Genomic DNA, 20,931 nt, shown 5'->3' on the forward strand with positions numbered 1-20,931 from the left:
TTCAGTGCCACCAGATCTTTCTGTGGCACACCCCCAGTCGGTGCAGGGGGAGCGGGGGGTGGGATCAGCCATGCTTGGGAACATTGTGAACTTGGATTCATGTGCTCTCAGCAGCATGCGCCACCCCCGCTGTTTCTCTGTGCTGTTTTTGTCAGTTTGGGGCGTGTGTGTTATCCAGGAGTGTAGCCAGAGCTGTTATCTTCTCAGCCCAAGCTGCTTTCCTTGCCAGCCGAGTTCTAAGAAATGGCACAGATCTCAACGGTCAACATGCAGAGTTTGCATGAAGGAGGAGGGGGAAAAACACAACAGACCACCAAAAAGAGACAAATACCACGGATTCCACTGTGTGTGTGTGTGTGTGTGTGTGTGTGTATTTCATGCAGCCTTGGGCTGAAGCCCTTGCTAGGTAAGGAGGAGTTCCGTTCAGGTTTATCTAGCATGAAAATATCAATGGTCTGTAGGAAAAGAATGGCAGTCATCCTTCATCTCACAGCAGGCCAGTGAATTGTCCAGAGAACGTTTTGTTAATGGTTGGCAAGGAACTGGAAGAATGACACGCTTCCAGAGATTACTGACTGGCAGATACTCATGTTAGAATATCTACAATTAGCAAAACTGACGGGATCAGTTAGAGGAATATCGAAAAAAACAACAACTAGAGAATGGATAATATTCAAGAACTATGTAAAACTTTATTGTACAAATAATTCCATATTAGCAGAAATTGAGTGATATTTGTAAAGAAAACAATTAGAGGAATATATACAAAGTAGAAAGAAATGATATTATACAATACAAATCTGTGTTTAAAAAGAATGTTTATATTACAGTGTAATGAGAAGGATGGGAAGGATTGTGATGAACACTTTTATTGTGTAAATAATGTTGTCTTGTCTTTTCTTTTGATTTTTCTTACTTCGTTTATTTGTTATTTCTTTATTTTTTCTTTCCCTCTTTTTTGCTCCTTTAAAAATTTTCTATTCTCTACATAATTTTCTTTTTTCATACGTAAAGAGATAGCATATAAAGTTTGTATAGATATGCAAATTTTTAATCAATAAAGAATAATAATAATAATAATAATAATAATAAATGGTATAATATCTTGTAAGTAAGTAAATCGCGTGGCTGCTGTGATGAATCTATGTATGGAAGTGTTTAGTCTCTGCATGTACAGTTTTTCTTCGGCATGTGTGAACCCACTTGCTTGGGTCGTTTAGGGCTGAGATCGCCAACGTGGTCCCTTTGGGTGCTGCTGTATTTTGCTGCAAGCTCCTCAGAGTGGCTAGGTACAGGAAACAAGTTGTTGTTGTTGTTGTTACATTCCTCCTCCAGCTCCCATCAGTCCTGCAGGGTGGACCTTGGTAGTACGGCACAAGGTCAAAATCTGATCCTCTCGCACCCTTTGCGCCGCCTTCTCAAAGCTGGCGAAAGCTGGGCAATTGCTTAGGAGATGCCAGAATTTGAACCCAGGATATTCTGCCTGCAAAGTAGATGCTCCACTACTGAGTGATGGCTCTTCTCATTGTGCAGAGGCCTAGTCTTACCCCCTCACGAGCACACCTATATAATGCATGCATTTGCAGGTACATTGTTATTATTTGCAAGGGGGACGGCCACATTCACACTTGAGAAGATAAGTGAAGTGGGCTGTTGTGCCTTCCAGGTAAGATCCTGTGATTGTTTAGCTGCACACAGGTGACAATTCCGGTAAGAAGGTCTCACATCTACCCTAGCAGAAGCCACTCCTGCAAAGCAGCGGAGGAGAAGCCACCAGCCGCTTTGCAGAACAGAGAGTGCTGCGAAGTCAAAAACAGTTGACTTTGGGCCTGATCCAGCAAAGCACTTCTTACGGTTTTCTTGAGCAAGAATTGCCAACTCAGGATCACCAAATACAGGTTAGTTAGAGCTCGGGACGAGAAGATCCTGAGTAGGCATTATAGCACCATAAATTTAAAGTACCCGATACATCATGGAATTCTGGTGGAAAAATTAATTACACCCAAACGAGAGTAAAGTCAGTCTGCTCCTGCTGTAAAAGATGAGCTTCCTATTTACTCAGGGAAGCCATTCCTTTTGTGATGTGTTGTTGTTTTTTCGTCGTTTAGTCGTGCCCGACTCTTCGTGACCCCATGGACCAGAGCATGCCAGGCACTCCTGTCTTCCACTGCCTCCCGCAGTTTGGTCAGACTCATGTTTGTAGCTTCGAGAACACTGTCCAACCATCTCGTCCTCTGTCGTCCCCTTCTCCTTGTGCCCTCCATCTTTCCCAACATCAGGGTCTTTTCCAGGAGTCTTCTCTTCTCATGAGGTGGCCAAAGTATTGGAGCCTCAGCTTCAGGATCTGTCCTTCCAGTGAGCACTCAGGGCTGATTTCCTTCAGAATGCAGAGGTTTGATCTTCTTGCAGTCCATGGGACTCTCAAGAGTCTCCTCCAGCACCATAATTCAAAAGCATCAATTCTTCGGCCATTAGCCTTCTTTATGGTCCAGCTTTCACTTCCATACATCACTACTGGGAAAACCATGGCTTTAACTATACGGGCTTTTGTTGGCAAGGTGATGTCTCTGCTTTTTAAGATGCTGTCTAGGTTTGCCATCGCCTTTCTCCCAAGGAGAAATGTGATGTAGTGGGTTTGAAAAGTGCTTTCTGAATTGTTTGGATTTTTGTTTCTGAATTGTTTTTAGGTTTACTATTTCCTTGGATTCTTTTCTTCCTGATAAATGCATCCAATATGGACCATCCCCTGGCCTGGTTCTGGCGCTTCCTGTGGCTGCTGCCGCTGCTGCATTTGCCTCCGCGAGGAGCCCACGCCTTCTTCCCCAACTTCTGGTCTCGCACCATGGCTTTCACCTGGGACTCCATCACCCACCAGGACATGACCGAGGAGGCCATCCTCAATGTCACCTTGCGCATCTTTGTGGAGATGCAGCATCCCGCCGAGGGGCAAGGTATCCGGGAGGAGGACTTCAAGGTGAGAGGAACGGCAGGTCTGGACACCAGCAGGGCTGCCCTAGTGACAAACAGAGGTCTTTCCATATCAACCTTCCTGGACCCTGAGATCATCTTCTGAGGCCCACCTTCGTGAGCCTCCTTCTCGAGAGGTCTGGAGGGGGGTCACACGAGAGCGGGGCCTTCTCTGCAGTGGCTCCCTGTCTGTGGAATGCTCTCCCCAGGGAAGTTGGCCTGGCGCCTTCATTAGACACCTTTAGGCACCAGGCAAAAACTGTTCCTTTTAAACCAGGCCTTTGGTTGATCTGATTTACATCCTATGCCTTTTTAAAATGTTGTTTTTTTGTGGTAGGACTATTGGGTTGTTTTTTTTTAATTATTATTATTATTATTATTATTATTATTATTATTATTATTATGTGTTTTGTGTTTTTATATCTTTATTTTTTTCTGCAAACCACCCTGAGACCCCAGGGATTATGGCAGTATATAAATTGAATAAAGAATTTTATTATTTCGGTCACAGACCAGTTCCAGCCCACATACACTATCAAGGAAGTCATAAAACACGATAGGGATACTAAATTTAATAAATAAATGAAATGAAATGAAATAATGCTAGCTTAGGGGTGGGCAGGCTGAAATCGCAAGTAAGGGTTAGGGCAGGCGTAGGCAAACGCAGCCTTCCAGATGTTTTGGGACTACAGTTCCCATCATCCCTGACCACTGGTCCTGTTAGCTAGGGATCATGGGAGTTGTAGTCCCAAAACAACTGGAGGGCTGCACTTGCCTATGCCTGGGTTAGGGACACTGGAGAACATGGGAAGCAACCAACTTTAAACTGAGCAGTCACTGGCCCATCTAGGTCAGAATTGTCGTACACCCCCAAGATGGGGGACTTGTGGTCCTCCAGATGTCGCTCTCCTTTCTTGGAGGTTTTTAAGCAGAAGTTGGCTGGCCACCTGTCATGGAGGAGCTAAAAACTTCCCTCAACAGGGCCGCCTTCAGTTGTCTTTTAAAAGTCAGAGAGTTGTTTATCTCCTTGATATCTGGTGGGGCAGGCGCCACTACTGAGAAGGCCCTCTGCCTAGTTCCCTGTAACTTCACTTCTCTCAGGGAGGGAACCGCCAGAAGGCCCTCGGTGCTGGACCTCATGTAATTCCTCAGCCACTAGAACACGCACACACAATTTATGGGTGCAGGGAGTTGTGCTGAATGAGACCTTTGGCCCATCTCCCTCGATTGGAACTGACTCTTCGGGGTTTCCTATACAGTGGTACCTCGGGTTACAGACGCTTCAGGTTCCAGACTCCACTAACCCAGAAATAGTACCTCAGGTTAAGAACTTTGCTTCAGGATGAGAACAGAAATCGTGCAGTGGCAGCGGGAGGCCCCATTAGCTAAAGTGGTACCTCAGGTTAAGAACAGTTTCAGGTTAAGAATGGAATGGCTCCTAGGAAGAAACCAGTTATGCCTCATTCGCACCCGTGCTGCCTGTACCCACTGCCCTGGTTCCCACTGTTACAGATGAAAGGGTCTCCCGATCTCATTTCCCTCCCCGTCTCTCACCTAGGGCAGGACCCTCCTGGCTGACGACATCTTTGCCGCTTTCTATGGTCCTGAGGTGTCGGCTAAGCGCTTCCGCGGGGCTATCGCCCAGGTGGCCAACGCCAATGCCGCCATGGACTTCACAAACACCACACGGGACGACCCTGTGCTCCACTTTGATTCTGAGCTCATCCGCTCCACGAACAGCTGGCTGTTGCAAACCCGCAAAGAGATCCTCCAAGCTGTGCGTTCGGAGCAGTACGTCATCGCCCGGGGCAAGCTGGGGCAGCTGCTCCATACCTTACAGGTGCTTACCGAAATGTAGGAGAAGCTGGAAGTAGTAGAGGAAGGTGGCATTAGGCTTTGAGGTAGAGAACTTAACATGTTTGGCCCTAGTCCTGATTTGATCTAGCCGCCTTTGTCGAAAGCAGGGCTGAAATCCATTCTAGGGGGTCTCTGTTCATTGCAAAAATTGCACCGTAGTAGATCTGCAGTGCGTGGGTGGCGCTGTGGGTTAAACCACAGAGCCTAGGACTTGCTGATCAGAAGGTCGGCGGTTCGAATCCCTGCGACAGTTCGAAAGCACATCAAAGTGCAAGTAGATAAATAGGTACCGCTCAGGCGGGAAGGTAAATGGCGTTTCCGTGCGCTGCTCTAGTTCGCCAGAAGCAGCTTAGTCATGCTGGCCACATGACCCGGAAGCTGTACACCGGCTCCCTCGGCCAATAAAGCGAGATGAGCACCGCAACCCCAGAGTCGGCAACGACTGGACCTAATGGTCAGGGGTCCCTTTACCTTTACTTTAGATCTGCAGCACAGAGTTCCTATAATTCATCACCCGCGCCGAAGTTAAAATTCCTCTCAGGTTTTAGCCGTAATCTTTATTTTGTAAATGAAAGGCACCAGAACTATCAGGGCACAGCTGCTACACTCCTTGACAGCAGCCTCGGCAGATATATGGAATATGTGAAAATGGTATGATTTCTGTAGAGTTATATTACGATTTTCTACATACCCCTTTCCCTTTAACTCATTTCCTGCACTTGCATTCCTTCTGCAAAGTACAAGAAGCACTTGTTATTTATATTATTTATATCTACTGCCTTATGAAAGTGTGATTCAATATTTCTCCCCTGTTGTGTTTATTGTTTTCTAAGCCATGGGCAAAATTAAGAGAGTATTTTTAAAAAACCAGAAAAGGGCAAAAATATTCCATGATGGTGTCCCAGCCAATGTTAACCTTTTAGGCTCAAAAATGTCCAGTGCGGTTTTTCAGGCCAAACAGCAACTGAGAGAAGCAGACAAGATTTGTTCCTACAAGCAACACGCACGGCTTTGTTTTGCATTATGTTTTATATTTTATTGTATTATGTTATGTGACTAAAGATGCTGTAAGTGGTTTTTTAAAATCCTTTGTCTCCCATACCATGGTCCTGATCAGATTAGGCTCCCTGCACCTGCTATTTACACGAGGGAAAGTCTCCCGTTAATATATTCTGGGTCTCAAGATCAGCTGTGGGCCAGCTGTAGCCCTTTAGCAGTGAGGGGAAGGAACTCTGTCCAAGCTCAGAGGAACTGGCGTTTTTAGTCACATAATCAAGGTGGTAGGGTAGAATCCTCTGCTTAAGTCCTCTTCTTTCTACCATTTCTACTGCATTTGCTCATACCACTCTTACTTTTATTATTGTTCCAACCAACTAGCTTGCTTTCCCAGCTTATTTTCCCCACTGTCTAAAGTTTTATTTTCTTCTCTACCCATCCGAATCTGTTGTGCCTTGGCAGATCCTGCAAACCTGTTTACAATCCTTTTGCAAGTACACAATAAACATTTCCCATTCTTTTTAAAAATTTCTTGTCATCTTGATTTCTGAGTTTCCCCAGTTGATTTCACCATTTCAGCATAGTCCATTAACTTGGTTTGCCAGTCGTCTTTGGTTGGGACCGCTTCCTCTTTCCATCTTTGGGCTAACAGTACAGGCGGCCGTCGTAGCGTAAACAGTGTCCACTAATAAACTTCCGTTCCGTTTAGGATTTCTACAGTCACAGCAACTGGATCGAACTTGGCCATCGGAAGATACACCCGCACCTCCTACAACCAGGCCATGAAATCAAGTCCATCGCAGAAGGTGTGGTTTTAGAACTTGATGATGATGATGTTCCACCACAACTTGTGGAGTATTCATTCTGTTGGTTCCTGGGCTGGGTGAGGTTGGAGACTTGGTGCAAAAACTCCTCAGTTAAATGAGGATGGAAGAGAAACTGAGGCCTGTGCTATGTTGTGTCTTTCGTTTAATCTGTAGGGTGAACGCAGGACTCCTGGGTCCCTGGCTTGCTTGCTATCTTTGGCAGTGGGTAGACTAGGTGATTTTAGACCCTGAACTAAAATTACACGTGTGTAACTCACACACAGGGGACGCGGGTGGTGCTGTGGGTTTCACCACGGAGCCTAGGACTTGCCGATCAGAAGGTCGGCGGTTTGAATCCCCGCGACGGGGTGAGCTCCCGTTGCTTGGTCCCTGCTCCTGCCAACCTAGCAGTTTGAAAGCACGTCAAAGTGCAAGTAGATAAATAGGTACCGCTCCAGCGGGAAGGTAAACAGCGTTACCATGCACTGCTCTGGTTCGCCAGAAGCAGCTTAGTCATGCTGGCCACATGGCCCGTAAGCTGTACGCCGGCTCCCTTGGCCAATAAAATGAGATGAGCACCGCAACCCCAGAGTTGGCCATGACTGAACCTAATGGTCAGGGGTCCCTTTCCCTATCTTAACTCACACACAGACACACAGCTGTTAGATAGCCATGTGTATTACCAACTTACACAGCGGTTACATTTCAGGGGTAGCACATAAAGCCAAAATGATGCATAATAAAAACACATTTTCCCTGTACCTCCAAATACTCTCCCTGTGTGAGTGCAATGGCAGGTGGGATTGCTGACGTCTCCCTGTCCCAGATGCCCACCTCCTATTTTTATTTCTTACTTTTTTCCCCAGCAAAACACATATATAGCTGAATGCGCAAGTTGCAATACGTAACTTGCAAGTCGACTGTACGTGCTTGTAAAGCACACCGTTCCTCTTCTTCCTGCTGCCTGTCTGTGCTTTGCAATTGCTTCTACATTCTTGACACACTGGAAAAAAAAGACATACTCTGAGCATATGTAGGTTCGTCTTTTTTAACTCACTTAAATCACAAAGGTAAAAAGGTAAAGGTAAATGACTCATGGACGGTTAAGTCCAGTCAAAGGCGACTATGGGGTTGCGACACTCATCTCACTTTCAGGCCGAGGGAGCTAACGTTTGTCCACAGTTAGTTTTCTGGGTCATGTGGCCAGCAGAACTAAACCGCTTCTGGCGCAACGGGACACAGTGACGGAAACCAAAGTGTATGGAAACGCCACTTACCTTCCCGCTGCAATGGTACCTATTTATCTACTTGTGCTGGCATGCTTTTGAACTGCTAGGTTGGCAGGAGCAGGGACAGAGCAACAGGAGCTCACCCCATCACGGGGATTCGAACCATCGACCTTCTGATCGGCAAGCCCAAGAGGCTGAGTGGTTTAGACCACAGCCCCACCCATGTTCCACACTTAAATCATTCCACCACTGGGACTGCAGGATTAAATGAAATTTACTTCTGATGCTAGACACAGTTATTTAGGAATAAGCACAGTTTTCTTGTAGGAAATACTTTTTACAAGATGATGTCTGGAGCTATACAGATGCCCATCTGGCCACCTCCCAAGCATAAGAACGGATGCTGTGGTGTCCAGAACCAGCCTTGGAGGACCCAGGGATATCCATGACACCTGAGGTGTCCAGGCCTCGGGGGGCCTTTTAGCTGCTGCCCCATCATCCACAGCTCTCTGTAAAGACTCAGGAATTAACTCTCAAGCTCCAGCCCAGGAATAGGCAAACTCAGCCCTCCAGATGTTTTGGGACTACAACTCCCATCACCTCTAGCTAACAGGACCAGTGGTCAGGGATGATGGGAATTGCAGTCTCAAAACATCTGGAGGGCTGAGTTTGCCTATGCCTGCTCCAGCCCTTGCAGCAGACCCCCCGTTAGGCTTTGTTGAGGCAGGCTTATCCAGACACATTGTTTTGTTCTTAAAATTGATTGATTTTTTATCTACATTTTAATAATTTAATGCCTGCTGTTTTTACTTGACAAGCTTTTGCGTAAACTCTTCGGAGCTTTGCTTTGGGTAAAATAAAATAATAAGTAAAATGAGTAGAATAAAATAAGTAGGCTTTCTCTCCTGCTCCCCTCCAGCCGGCGTACGAACCTGCACGGACTGCTCTGACTGGACGTGTCGGGGAAACCTCTTGGAAGGTCTCCTTGAAAAGGGGCTCCTGACCACCGGTTTCTATGGCGCCCAACCTGAAAAGCCAATCGGTATGCTTTTGTTGCCAGAATATAGCGGGAGGCTCTGTTTGAGGCCTGGGGTTTTGTGTCTGTGTGTTTAGTACTAAAGACTCAAAGGGCTTTGTTATTCTTCATTTGTATTCCTTCTGCATCTTCCAGCAGTTCACACTGAAACCCTTTAGAATTTAATGGAAATTCGTTTTAGAGAAGCGCTTTTTCTCTCAGGTTTCTTCTCACGGGATTGATTTTTCCTTCCTGACAGCTTCTTCTTCTTGTTTTTTTTTTTTAATGCATAAGGCTGCCAACTTTTGGATTTAAACATTTTGACAAGTTCAGCTCGGTGTCCGGAGAGTGTGCAAAGGCGTGTTGCCTTGATGGTGGGAACTAGCAGCTTTTTGTTTTCCTTTTCCTCTTTGTTGCTTTTGGGCATGTGGGAAACGTCTGTTCCCACCCCACCCTCTGCCCTCAAGACAAGGACCAGCTTTTCAAAGGAACCTTTGCAAAGAATGGCATGATATTCGCTCCTGATATTCTGGTAAAGAAGCTGGTAAAATGCGGTCTTGACTATGCTACCACTCAGTGGATTTGTAACTGGCTGACTGACCGAACCCAAAGGGTGCTCATCAATGGTTCCTCTTCATCCTGGAGAAGAGTGACTAGTGGGGTGCCACAGGGTTCTGTCTTGGGCCCGGTCTTATTCAACATCTTTATCAACGACTTGGATGATGGACTCAAGGGCATCCTGATCAAATTTGCAGATGACACCAAACTGGGAGGGGTGGCTAACACCCCAGAGGACAGGATCACACTTCAAAACGACCTTGACAGATTAGAGAACTGGGCCAAAACAAGCAAGATGAATTTTAACAGGGAGAAATGTAAAATATTGCACTTGGGCAAAAAAAATGAGAGGCACAAATACAAGATGGGTGACACCTGGCTTGAGAGCAGTACATGTGAAAAGGATCTAGGAGTCTTGGTTGACCACAAACATGACATGAGCCAACAGTGTGACGTGGCAACTAAAAAAGCCAATGCAATTCTGGGCTGCATCAATAGGAGTATAGCATCTAGATCAAGGGAAGTAATAGTGCCACTGTATTCTGCTCTGGTCAGACCTCACCTGGAGTACTGTGTCCAGTTCTGGGCACCACAGTTCAAGAAGGACACTGACAAACTGGAACGTGTCCAGAGGAGGGCAACCAAAATGGTCAAAGGCCTAGAAACGATGTCACATAGAGGAGGGAGAAAGGTTGTTTTCTGCTGCTCCAGAGAAGCGGACACAGAGCAATGGTTCCAAACTACAAGAAAAAAGATTCCACCTAAACATTAGGAAGATCTTCCTGACAGTAAGAGCTGTTCGACAGTGGAATTTGCTGCCAAGGAGTGTGGTGGAGTCTCCTTCTTTGGAGGTCTTTAAGCAGAGGCTTGACAACCATATGTCAGGAGTGCTCTGATGGTGTTTCCTGCTTGGCAGGGGGTTGGACTCGATGGCCCTTGTGGTCTCTTCCAACTCTAGGATTCTAGGATTCTTCTGTGCCCCTGAAGGGTATCACTGTCTGAATAATAAGAACAAAATAAAAAAATTCCTTCCAGTAGCACCTTAAAGACCAACTGAGTTAGTTCTAGGTATGAGCTTTCGTGTGCATGCACACTTCTTCAGATACACTGAAACAGAAGTCACCGGACCTTTCTATATAGTGAGAAGGTGGGGAGGGGTATTACTCAGAAGGGTGGTGGGAATGGGTGATTGGCAGATAGCTGCGATGAGCCTGTTGACGACTCTTAACGACTGCAATAGGTCTAACAGGAAAAAGCAAGGGGTGAGAAGGTGAAAAATGGCTTTGTCATGTATAATGAGATAAGAATCCAATGTCTTTATTCAAACCAGGTCTCTCCATAGTTTTAAGTTTGGTGATAAGTTGCAATTCAGCAGCTTCTCTTTCCAGTCTATTTCTGAAATTCCTTTGTAATAGAACAGCTACTTTGAGATCTTGTGTAGAATGTCCTGGGAGATTGAAGTGTTCTCCTACTGGTTTTTCTGTCTTGTGGTTCCTGATGTCGGATTTATGTCCATTTATTCTTTGGCGTAAGGTCTGGCCTGTTTGTCCAATATAGAGAGCTGAAGGACACTGTTGGCATTTTATGGCATACACAATGTTAGACGATGAGCAATTAAATAGTCCCGAGATGGTATGTGTGATGTTGTTGGGGCCAGTAATGGTGTTGTCCGGGTGTATGTGGCAGCAAAGTTGGCATCTGGGTTTATTGCAGGCTCTGGTGCCAGTGTCCGTGTTAAGTCTGGTTATAGTATTATTGTGGGTTAGGAGTTGTTTAAGATTGGGGGGCTGTCTGGAGGCAATGAAAGGTCTTCCTCCCAGAGCTTCCTCTCAAGCTCTGGGAGGAAGACCTTTCATTGCCTCCAGACAGCCCCCCAATCTTAAACAACTCCTAACCCACAATAATACTATAACCAGACTTAACACGGACACTGGCACCAGAGCCTGCAATAAACCCAGATGCCAACTTTGCTGCCACATACACCCGGACAACACCATTACTGGCCCCAACAACATCACACATACCATCTCGGGACTATTTAATTGCTCATCGTCTAACATTGTGTATGCCATAAAATGCCAACAGTGTCCTTCAGCTCTCTATATTGGACAAACAGGCCAGACCTTACGCCAAAGAATAAATGGACATAAATCCGACATCAGGAACCACAAGACAGAAAAACCAGTAGGAGAACACTTCAATCTCCCAGGACATTCTACACAAGATCTCAAAGTAGCTGTTCTATTACAAAGGAATTTCAGAAATAGACTGGAAAGAGAAGCTGCTGAATTGCAACTTATCACCAAACTTAAAACTATGGAGAGACCTGGTTTGAATAAAGACATTGGATTCTTATCTCATTATACATGACAAAGCCATTTTTCACCTTCTCACCCCTTGCTTTTTCCTGTTAGACCTATTGCAGTCGTTAAGAGTCGTCAACAGGCTCATCGCAGCTATCTGCCAATCACCCATTCCCACCACCCTTCTGAGTAATACCCCTCCCCACCTTCTCACTATATAGAAAGGTCCGGTGACTTCTGTTTCAGTGTATCTGAAGAAGTGTGCATGCACACGAAAGCTCATACCTAGAACTAACTCAGTTGGTCTTTAAGGTGCTACTGGAAGGAATTTTTTTATTTTGTTTTGACCATGGCAGACCAACACGGCTACCTATCTGTAACTGAATAATAAGAATACATTATAGGGAAATGGCAGTTCAAAACACCGAACACTTTACACCCCAGGGGAACACGCGGTGAAGCTGAATGTTGGAATATTTGGGGCAGGGCTTCCTTCACACAGTGTGTAGTTAAACTATGGGATTCTCTCTTGTAGGTGTCAGTGATGCTTATCAATGGCTGCCAACCACTATGGCATGTTCTCCCTTCACGGTTGGAGGCAGTAAGCCTCTGGATAACAGGTCCTGCAACCAGCAGGCAGGGAAAAGAACTGTTGTGCTCATGAGCTGCTTACAGGCTTCCCATGGACAGGTGGTTGGTCATTGTTGTTTTCCCCCTCACCCCATTTATGGTTTATTGAAAACCTTACAATAGATTAAAATGAATAAGAAAAAGAGAAGGAGGAGGCTAACCATAACAAAGTACCGTTAGAATGTAATTAGGCTTCCAAAACTATGTCATGTATATGAACATAGACACTGAGGTCCAGCTCCGAGGGCCTTCTGGCGATTCCCTCCCTGCAAGAAGTGAAGTTACAGGGAACCAGGCAGAGGGCCTTCTTGGTAGTGGCGCCTGCCCTATGGAACCCCCTCCCAGCAGATATCAAGGAAATAAACAACTACTTGACTTTTAGAAGACATCTGAAGGCAGCCATGTTTAGGGAAGTTTTTAATGTTTGATGTTTTATAATATTCTGTTGGGAGCCGCCCAGAGTGGCTGGGGAAACCCAACCAGATGGGCAGGGTAGAAATAATAAATTATTATTATTATTATAGACTTATCATATCCCTTGTTTATACGTGAGTTCAGGAGTCGAGCTATGGTTTTGATAAATGCTTCCCAAATACCATTAAATCTGTCAATACGTGATCTTCATTGAAAAGCAGTCTGTTAAAGAGTTGTCGTCTCTCTATGGATCAAAGGAAGCTATATTTTTTTGTCCTTCCAGTGTATCAATATTAATCTTTTTTAGGTGTAAAGTGCCTGAGATCAGGTTGTTCACTGTGGGAGCAGGATGCTGGGCTTAGGCTGGCCACTAGAAGGGTTCATCTTAGGTTCATACATTTCCCTTTTGTACTGCCACAGTCATCTAAAAAGATGGAATTCTGTCTGGGCCTGTGAAAGTTCCTTATTGGTTGGTTGGCAATTCTGTTTTTTCTTATGCTAAGTGATCCGGTGGCAAATGGAGCTCTTTGGAGTGCAGTAGATGATGGTCCTTTTAAGCACTTCTCTCTTGCTCCACAAATTTCAGTTGGGTTGGCGGTCTTATTTTCTCTCTCTCAGCCCTGTTTAGGTAAAGGTAAAGGGACCCCTGACCATTAGGTCCAGTCGTGGCCGACTCTGGGGTTGCGGCGCTCATCTCACTTTATTGGCTGAGGGAGCCGGCGTACAGCTTCCGGGTCATGTGGCCAGCATGACTAAACCGCTTCTGGCAAACCAGAGCAGCGCACGGAAATGCTGTTTACTTTCCTGCCTATTTATCTACTTGCACTTTGACGTGCTTTCGAACTGCTAGGTTGGCAGGAGCAGGGACTGAGCAATGGGAGCTCACCCCGTCACGGGGATTCGAACCGCCAACCTTCTGATCGGCAAGCCCTAGGCTCTGTGGTTTAACCCACAGCACCACCTGCATCCTCTCAGCCCTGTTTAGGGAAGTTTTTAATGTGTGACATTTTAATGTATTTTTAATCTTTGTTGGAAGCCGCCCAGAATGGCTGAGGAAACCCAGCCAGATGGGCAGGGTACAAATAATAAATTATCATCATCATCTTCTGTTTGCTTATTTCCCCGTCTTCCAGGAAAGTGCAGCCATGGCGGGAGATTTGATGACAGCCGCCACAGGGAGCCTCGGGGTGGTATCAATAAGGACAGCTCCTCGTTCTTGTTCTCGCCTCACAATTACCTGCACAGGGAAGCCGCTGCCATGGCCCAGGAAGCCTCAATACACTTTCTGGAGAAGCTCTGGCGGGAAATAAAGAGCAAGCCGTTCATGAGGTAACGCTGCCCGTTTCGCAAGGCTGTGTATACATAATGCTTCTTGCTGCGCTCACGTCTGTCAGTCTGTCTGCGATTGATGGATTTCTTTGCCGCTTCCCATTCAAATGAATCCCAAACAATAGACAACGACAACTTGTAGAACACCGTGCTTAAAGCACGAGTTATAAACACAACAAGCAATAAAACCAATCAATAAAACCGGGATCCTTTGGGAGAAAGGGCGAGGGGTAAATATAAAATTTATGATCTTTAAAACAATTTGAGGGAATACAGCAACTGAAAGTAAGCCTAATATTACCGCATTCCCGCCCCCTCTCTTTCTCCTCAGTCCATTAAAATGCTCCCAACCCTTCGTCAACTCCAAGTGAATAATTAACATTGACGGCTGTACATTTGCATTTGAGATAGTAGGGTTCTCTGTCTTTGGTGCCAAGGAGTAGAAATGCAGAACTGTGCAGCCAAAGATGTCTGACCGAACTGATGTTGATGTTTCTCCTGACACCTTTTTCTTCTCGGGACTCTTTTTCTTTTTGGCACTATTGAATCCCTGGCTCACACCTTTTTTTTGCCCGAGGCAGGGCTTGAACCCACAACCTTGAGATTAAGAGCCTCACGCCCTACCGATTGAGCTATTCCAAACAAAACAAATTTTGCTGGCAGCAGCGGGATTCGAATCCGTGGCCCCCGCAAAGAGACTGGAGCCTTCATCCAACACCTTAGTGGCTCCAGAGAGAGGGGGGAAACAGAGTTATTACTGATGCAATTGAGCCCACGGGTGCCACATTGACAATTCTAGGGACAATGACTAAGCCATAGCTCTTGCCGTTTTGTTCCCAGGCTACTGGATATCAGTCCAGCTACGGGCTTGAGCTTTGTTGTGGACACCACTGGAAGCATGGGCGAGGAGATCAGCGCAGCCAAGCGCCAAGCCTGGGAGATCATCACGGCACGCCAAGGCACCCCCCAGGAGCCAGATTTCTATCTCTTAGTCCCTTTCAACGACCCTGGTGAGATGGATGATGAGGGCCCATTTTCTAAAATAAATTTTTATTAGATTTTCTACTGTGATAACACAAACCACAAAGCAAGATGATACACAAAAACGGGGGGGGGGGGGGAGAGAGAAAAGAAGAAAGAGGAAAAAAGGAGGGGGGGGGACAATAAACAGATAAACAATAACAACTACAGTGGTGCCTCGCAAGACAAAAAGAATCCTTTCCGCGAGTCTCTTCGTCTAGCAGTTTTTTCGTCTTGCGAAGCAAGCCCATTGATGGCTTAGCGGCTTAGCGGCTTTTAGCAGCTTTTAGCGGCTTTTAGCGGCTTAGCAGATAAGCAGATAAGCAGCTTAGCGGCTTAGAAAAAGGGGAGAAAAAGGAAAAAAAACCTGCAGGAACTCGCAAGACATTTTCGTCTTGCGAAGCAAGCCCATAGGAAATTCGTTTTGCGAAGCACCTCCAAAACGGAAAACCCTTTCGTCTAGCGGGTTTTCCGTCTTGCGAGGCATTCGTCTTGCGGGGCACCACTGTAACTTAATTCTTCAGAAATCCAACCTTTTAAATATCTTGGTTGACTTCCTCAAATCCCTCCCTTCTGAGTTTCCTTGTAATTGAAAGTAACAGCTTTCCAATATCATTATTAAACTAAAACAGTTTCCAATTATAGTCCATCTTATTCCCTTTTCTTAACATTCTAAATCCCATTTATTTAATTATAACTTAATTTAATCCTAGGTCTATTTGTTTCTTTCAAGTAATTTCTAATTTTTTATATTACAATATTTGTTCAAATAGTCCTCAAATTTCCTCCAGTCCTCTTGAAACTCCTCTTCTTTCTGGTCACGGATTCTTCCAGTCAGGTCAGCTAGCTCCGAAAAGTCCATCATCTTCATCTGCCAATCTTCCACTGTTGGTAGTTCTTGTGTTTTCCAATTTTTAGCAAGTAATATTGATGAGGGCCCATTTTCAGTAGGGAGGGAAGTGTTTTTAAAAAATATTACATACAGTGGTACCTCGGGTTAAGAACTTAATTTGTTCTGGAGGTCTGTTCTTAACCTGAAACTGTTCTTAACCTGAGGTACCACTTTAGCTAATGGGGCCTCCTGCTGTTGCTGCGCGATTTCTGTTCTCATCCTGAAGCAAAGTTTTTAACCTGAGGTACTATTTCTGGGTTAGCGGAGTCTGTAACCTGAAGCGTCTGTAACCTGAGGTACCACTGTATTCATTAAATGTGAGGAAAGGCCGTATCTCGCTCAGTGGTGAATCAGCATCTGCTTTGCACGAAGAAGGTCAAAGAATCGGAACCACAGAGTTGAAAAGGGACCACAGGGGTCATCTAGTCCAACCCCCTGCAATGTGGGAACCTTTTGCCTGACGTGAGACTCGAACCCACGGCCCTGAGGTTAAGAGTTCTCATGCTCTACCAACTGAGGTATCCCCTCAGGGAAAGAAGTATTCGCTGTCCCAAGAGTCAGTCCCCAGGACCTGTAGGTAGGGCTGGTAGAAACCTCTCCTCTGAAACCCTGGAGAGCCACTGACCTCGTTGGACCAAGTGATCTGACTCAGTATTGATTGATTTATTAAATTTATAGCTTACTCTTCATCTCAAAGGAGCCCAGAGGGGCCAATGAGAAGGGATAAGGCAATAGGAACATCTTAAAAAAAACAATAGAGGTCGCAGCTTTGAAGGGTTTATGGTACCTGCCTAATACTTGAGGAGAAGGCGTTCCAAACAATAAAGACCTCCTTCCAAAATTGTACGGAACAGAGCTCCTGATAAGATGGTGTCTGCAAGAGACCCACTCCTGCAGGACTTAGTGGTTGTTTGGCTATACAGTGGTACCTCGGGTTACATATGCTTCAGGTTACATACGCTTCAGGTTACAGACTCCGCTAACCCAGAAATAGTACCTCGGGTTAAGAACTTTGCTTAAACAGAAATCGTGCTCCGGCGGCGTGGCGGCAGCGGAAAGCCCCATTAGTGATGCTTCAGGTTAAGAACAGTTTCAGGTTAAGAACAGCCCTCTGGAACGAATTTAATACTTAACCCGAGGTACCACCTCTAGTTATGAACTTAATTCGTTCCAGAGGTCCGTTCTTTACCTGAAACTGTTCTTAACTAGAGGTGTGCTTTCGCTAATGGGGCCTCTTGCTGCCATTGCGCTGCCGGCACACGATTTCCGTTCTCATCCTGAGGCAAAATTCTCAACTCGAGGTAACTCTTCCAGGTTAGCAGATTTTGTAAACACTGGTGGAGGAAGAGAGGGGCGGGGGGGGGGAGCGCACCACCCCCGGCAGTGCGATTCCGGTGGGGTTCCATCGCGGCTGCCCCCCCCTGCCTGCACTGGACGCCCCGCCCCCAGGACACACGCCCCACCCCTTTGGGCAGCGTGCCACACCCCTGGGATGTGTGACAGCCCCGCCCCCATCTGCTCTCCGCCCCCGGTGCCGGAGCATGAAGCTCCGCCACTGTTTGTAACCTGAAGCGTTTGTAACCTGAGGCGTTTGTAACTTGAGGTACCACTGTATAAGGCAGCCTTTCTCAACCTGTGGGTCCCCAGATGTTGTTGAACTACAACTCCCATCACCCCCAGCTAGCAAGGCCAGAGCTCAGGGATGATGGGAGTTGTAGTCCAACAACATCTGGGGACCCACAGGTTGAGAACCACTGGTATAAGGGGTGAGGCTATCATTCATGCATCCTGGTACAGGGCCTTTATATCCCAGAACCAACACCTTGAACTTGGCCTGGTAGCTGGTTGGCAGCCAGTTCAATTCTTCCCACAGCGGAGTAACGAGTTGGCCACATCCTGCCCCAGTGAGCCGTTGAACTTGTGTGTTTTGCATCAGCCAGCCGCAGCTTACAGACCAACCTCAAGGGCAGCCCCACTTCGACTGCATTGCAGTAATCAAGGCTGAAGCATACCAGCTTGTGGACAACAGTGGTCCAGCTATCCCGGTCCAGAAATGGCCGCACCTGCCTTACCAGCTGAAGCTGGCAGAAGGCATTCCTAGCCACTGAGGTGTTGACTAGGTCTCTAGTGACAAAGATGGATTTGGAAAGCACCCAGCAGACTGCGTACCTGCCTTTTCAGCAAATGACGCTTAAAGGCAATTAAAAGCAGTATAATGCAAAGTAAAGTACAAAGTCTTAACATAAGAATAAGGCACATGAAATGTCAATAAAACAGTCAGCTGAGCCATACGTTGTCAGTTTATTGGAGAAAGGTCTGCTTGCATAAAAATGCTTTTGGTGCTGGAGGGAGGGAGGTTCTTGGAGACTGGGCAAGGCTGGCTTCTCTCGACAAAGGACCTCTAGAGCCTGGGATGAGGTGACCAGAAAGCCCCCTCTTTGTCTCCTGTCAACCCCCCTTCAGATGTTGGCAGCTAGAAAGAAGGGCGTCTCTCAAAGATCTTCAAGACCTGGGCAGGCAGTTTTGGGGAACACGGTCTTTCTACGTAGCTTCCTGACTTGTATGAGTTTTAGCTGGGAGAAACCTCTGACTCTTCCAGACGATGCTGAACTACAGCTCCCATCAGCCCCAGCAAGCACAGCCATTGGCAAGGGATTATGGGAGCTGTAGTTCAGCAACATCTGGAAGGGCCAGAGATTCTTCGCACCAGGCTTAGAGGCAACAGCTAAGCAGGTTCAGACTGAGGAATATTCTGTTCCGTGGTGCTTAAATGTGAGTTGGCAGGTGGGAACGCTGCATAGAAAATGCCATCCAAGATCTGTTTATAGGCCCAGGTAAATGTCAGGCCAGGAGGGATTAAGTCCTCAGGGATACAAGGCTTAAACTGTCAAAAGAAGTTGTCATGAGGAAAAGCACAGCTAAGAACAGAATAGCCAGTTTATTCTGTGACAGTGAAGCCAAGAGCCAGATAAGGAAACTATTGCAGTGCCATTATAATGGAGGCCTTATATTTGCCTTCTGTTGGCATTTGATTAGACGCTAGGAGAGGATATACCGTATTTATTAGATATTACCCTTCCTTCCTCACATTAGTGAGTTCAGCAGTGTGCCCATCCCTTTACAGCTTAAAGGGAAGCTAGTTTATCCTTTTAGTGTTGGTAATCCAGAACGCTTTAAGGAAGACTGGATTTTCCTGTATTCCTCCCGCCTTAAAATAACAATCACACACGAACAGTCTTATAAGAGGCAAAAATAGTATCTGCTCACTCAGAATAAGTCTTAAAGAACGACAGGTACAGCAGCTCGATGCAGGCAGACTTAAAAGGGTAATTAAGTTACAAAGGCATACTAGGTCCAGCTTAAAAATGGAGTCTGAGCTTAAGTCGGTCACAACTGGACCTAATGGTCAGGGGTACCTTTACCTTTAATATAATATAATATAATATAATATAATATAATATAATATAATATAATATAATATAATATAATATATAGTATTTATAGTTGTTTAATTCTTACAGTTGTTAGTTGATGCTGGGTCATACATGCATGTCCATCCCTTGGTGACTACAGGTTGATGTGTTGATTTACACTTATGAATCTGCCGTTGCAGGTCAAAAAAGAAATAACTTTAATCATAGTGCCTCTGATGCCATGCTGTTCCATTGAGACAGTTCATTTATTCATTTGACATGTGTCTGCATGAATCATCATTCATGCTCTCTCTTTCTCTCTCTCTCTCATCCCTCCAGAGTTTGGCCCTGTCCATAAGACCAGCGACCCGGATGAGTTCTGGAAAATCCTCAACACCATTAGCCCTCTGAAAGGCGGAGACGAGCCAGAAATGTGCCTTTCTGCGCTTCAGGTTAGTATCCATGCTATATCTTTAAGGTCTGTGTCATTTTCTAGATCTTGGCACTGTAAGATAAATGCTGCCGAGATAAATGTTTATTCTGCAATCCTCTTCGGGAACTTGCAGCCTCAAAGGAATCGTACCACCTTGATACACTAAGGAGAATTGTACGTCTCTGCTTGTTTCTGGAAACAGCGAGGGGCAAGAACGCTCTTGGGCTCGAATCCTGCGGACAGGTTTCCTACGGGCATCTAGTTGGCCGCTATGAGAACAGGATGCTGGACTCGACGGGCCATTGGCCTGATCCATCACACTCTTCTGATGTTCTTATATCTAAGCCTTACTGCATGTGCAGAGCTAATATGCCTGGCAGAGGCAAATGGTCAGAGAAGTGATTCTTAGGACCAGAGCCAAGCCACACCGTGAGAGAGAATGAGGAGGATTTTGGGTGTCATATAAAGAGAAGGAGATTGTCAGGTGTGCGCGCAGGAGCCAGGCCCTGTGACCAATAGGACTCTGCAGGACTGGGGCCTTCCTAAGTTTGTTCTGAAGAGGCAAGGCGCGGCCACACAGGTGAGGCCGATTGGTGACTCACAGCACCTGGTGGCAAAAGCCGGAAAGGGATATAAGGTCAGCATTTTCCCTTCGGCTCTTTGCCACAGCAACATGTTCCCTGCTTTGCTGCGTTTGACTCCTTGACTCCTTGCTTCCTGCCCCTCAGACCCTTTGCTTCTTGACTCCCGGCTCTCTTACCCTCAGACTCTTGGCTTTCTGACTCCTAGCTTCTGGACTCCCGTTCCTGCTCCCACCCCGCCATCTTGCCCCCGGTCCCAATGTCCCCAGCCAGGACTTTGATCGCCCATGAAAAGACATGCCCATTTTTTTTATAGTTTTAATGCCCATTTTTAATGCCCATTTTATAGTTTTAATGCCCAAAGACATGCCCATTTTTTTTATAGTTTTAATCTGGCGAAGTCAACCTTCTCTGGCTGATCTGCTTCACGTGATTGTCATAACTGCAAGGAGATAGAAGTTTAGGGCATTTTCCAAAAGAAGAGGATT

The 20,931-nt window shown here is 46.0% G+C and overlaps 3 protein-coding genes across 8 annotated transcripts in view; 1 reads left to right on the plus strand and 2 right to left on the minus strand.

Moving 5' to 3' along the window:
- The window catches only part of LOC309337139 (TNF receptor-associated factor 1-like), a 261,886-nt gene that overhangs the window by 47,254 nt on the left and 193,701 nt on the right, over window positions 1-20,931 (minus strand). The window lies entirely within an intron of this gene.
- SAPCD1 (suppressor APC domain containing 1) overlaps window positions 1-20,931 on the minus strand; it is a gene marked incomplete at its 5' end in the record, with an annotated part of 82,423 nt that overhangs the window by 11,200 nt on the left and 50,292 nt on the right. The gene's annotated exons all lie outside the window — the stretch shown is intronic.
- The window catches only part of VWA7 (von Willebrand factor A domain containing 7), a 39,106-nt gene continuing 18,264 nt past the window's right edge, over window positions 90-20,931 (plus strand). Inside the window, exons 1-8 of one of the 5 annotated variants that reach the window (XM_081852413.1) lie at window positions 90-406; window positions 2,688-2,974; window positions 4,526-4,807; window positions 6,530-6,626; window positions 8,775-8,897; window positions 13,909-14,104; window positions 14,945-15,114; window positions 19,769-19,881. In XM_081852413.1, coding sequence (XP_081708539.1) covers window positions 244-406; window positions 2,688-2,974; window positions 4,526-4,807; window positions 6,530-6,626; window positions 8,775-8,897; window positions 13,909-14,104; window positions 14,945-15,114; window positions 19,769-19,881 — 1,431 coding nt within the window. In that variant the 5' untranslated portion in view covers window positions 90-243. Of the gene's footprint in view, window positions 407-1,423; window positions 1,899-2,687; window positions 2,975-4,525; window positions 4,808-6,529; window positions 6,627-8,774; window positions 8,898-13,908; window positions 14,105-14,944; window positions 15,115-19,768; window positions 19,882-20,931 lie in introns of those variants that run through there. The other 4 variants (XM_081852416.1, XM_081852412.1, XM_081852415.1 and 1 more) reach the window with 4 other exon arrangements.

This window comes from Podarcis erhardii (assembly GCF_964252035.2).
Source record: "Podarcis erhardii genome assembly, chromosome: 2".
NCBI lineage: Eukaryota > Metazoa > Chordata > Lepidosauria > Squamata > Lacertidae > Podarcis > Podarcis erhardii.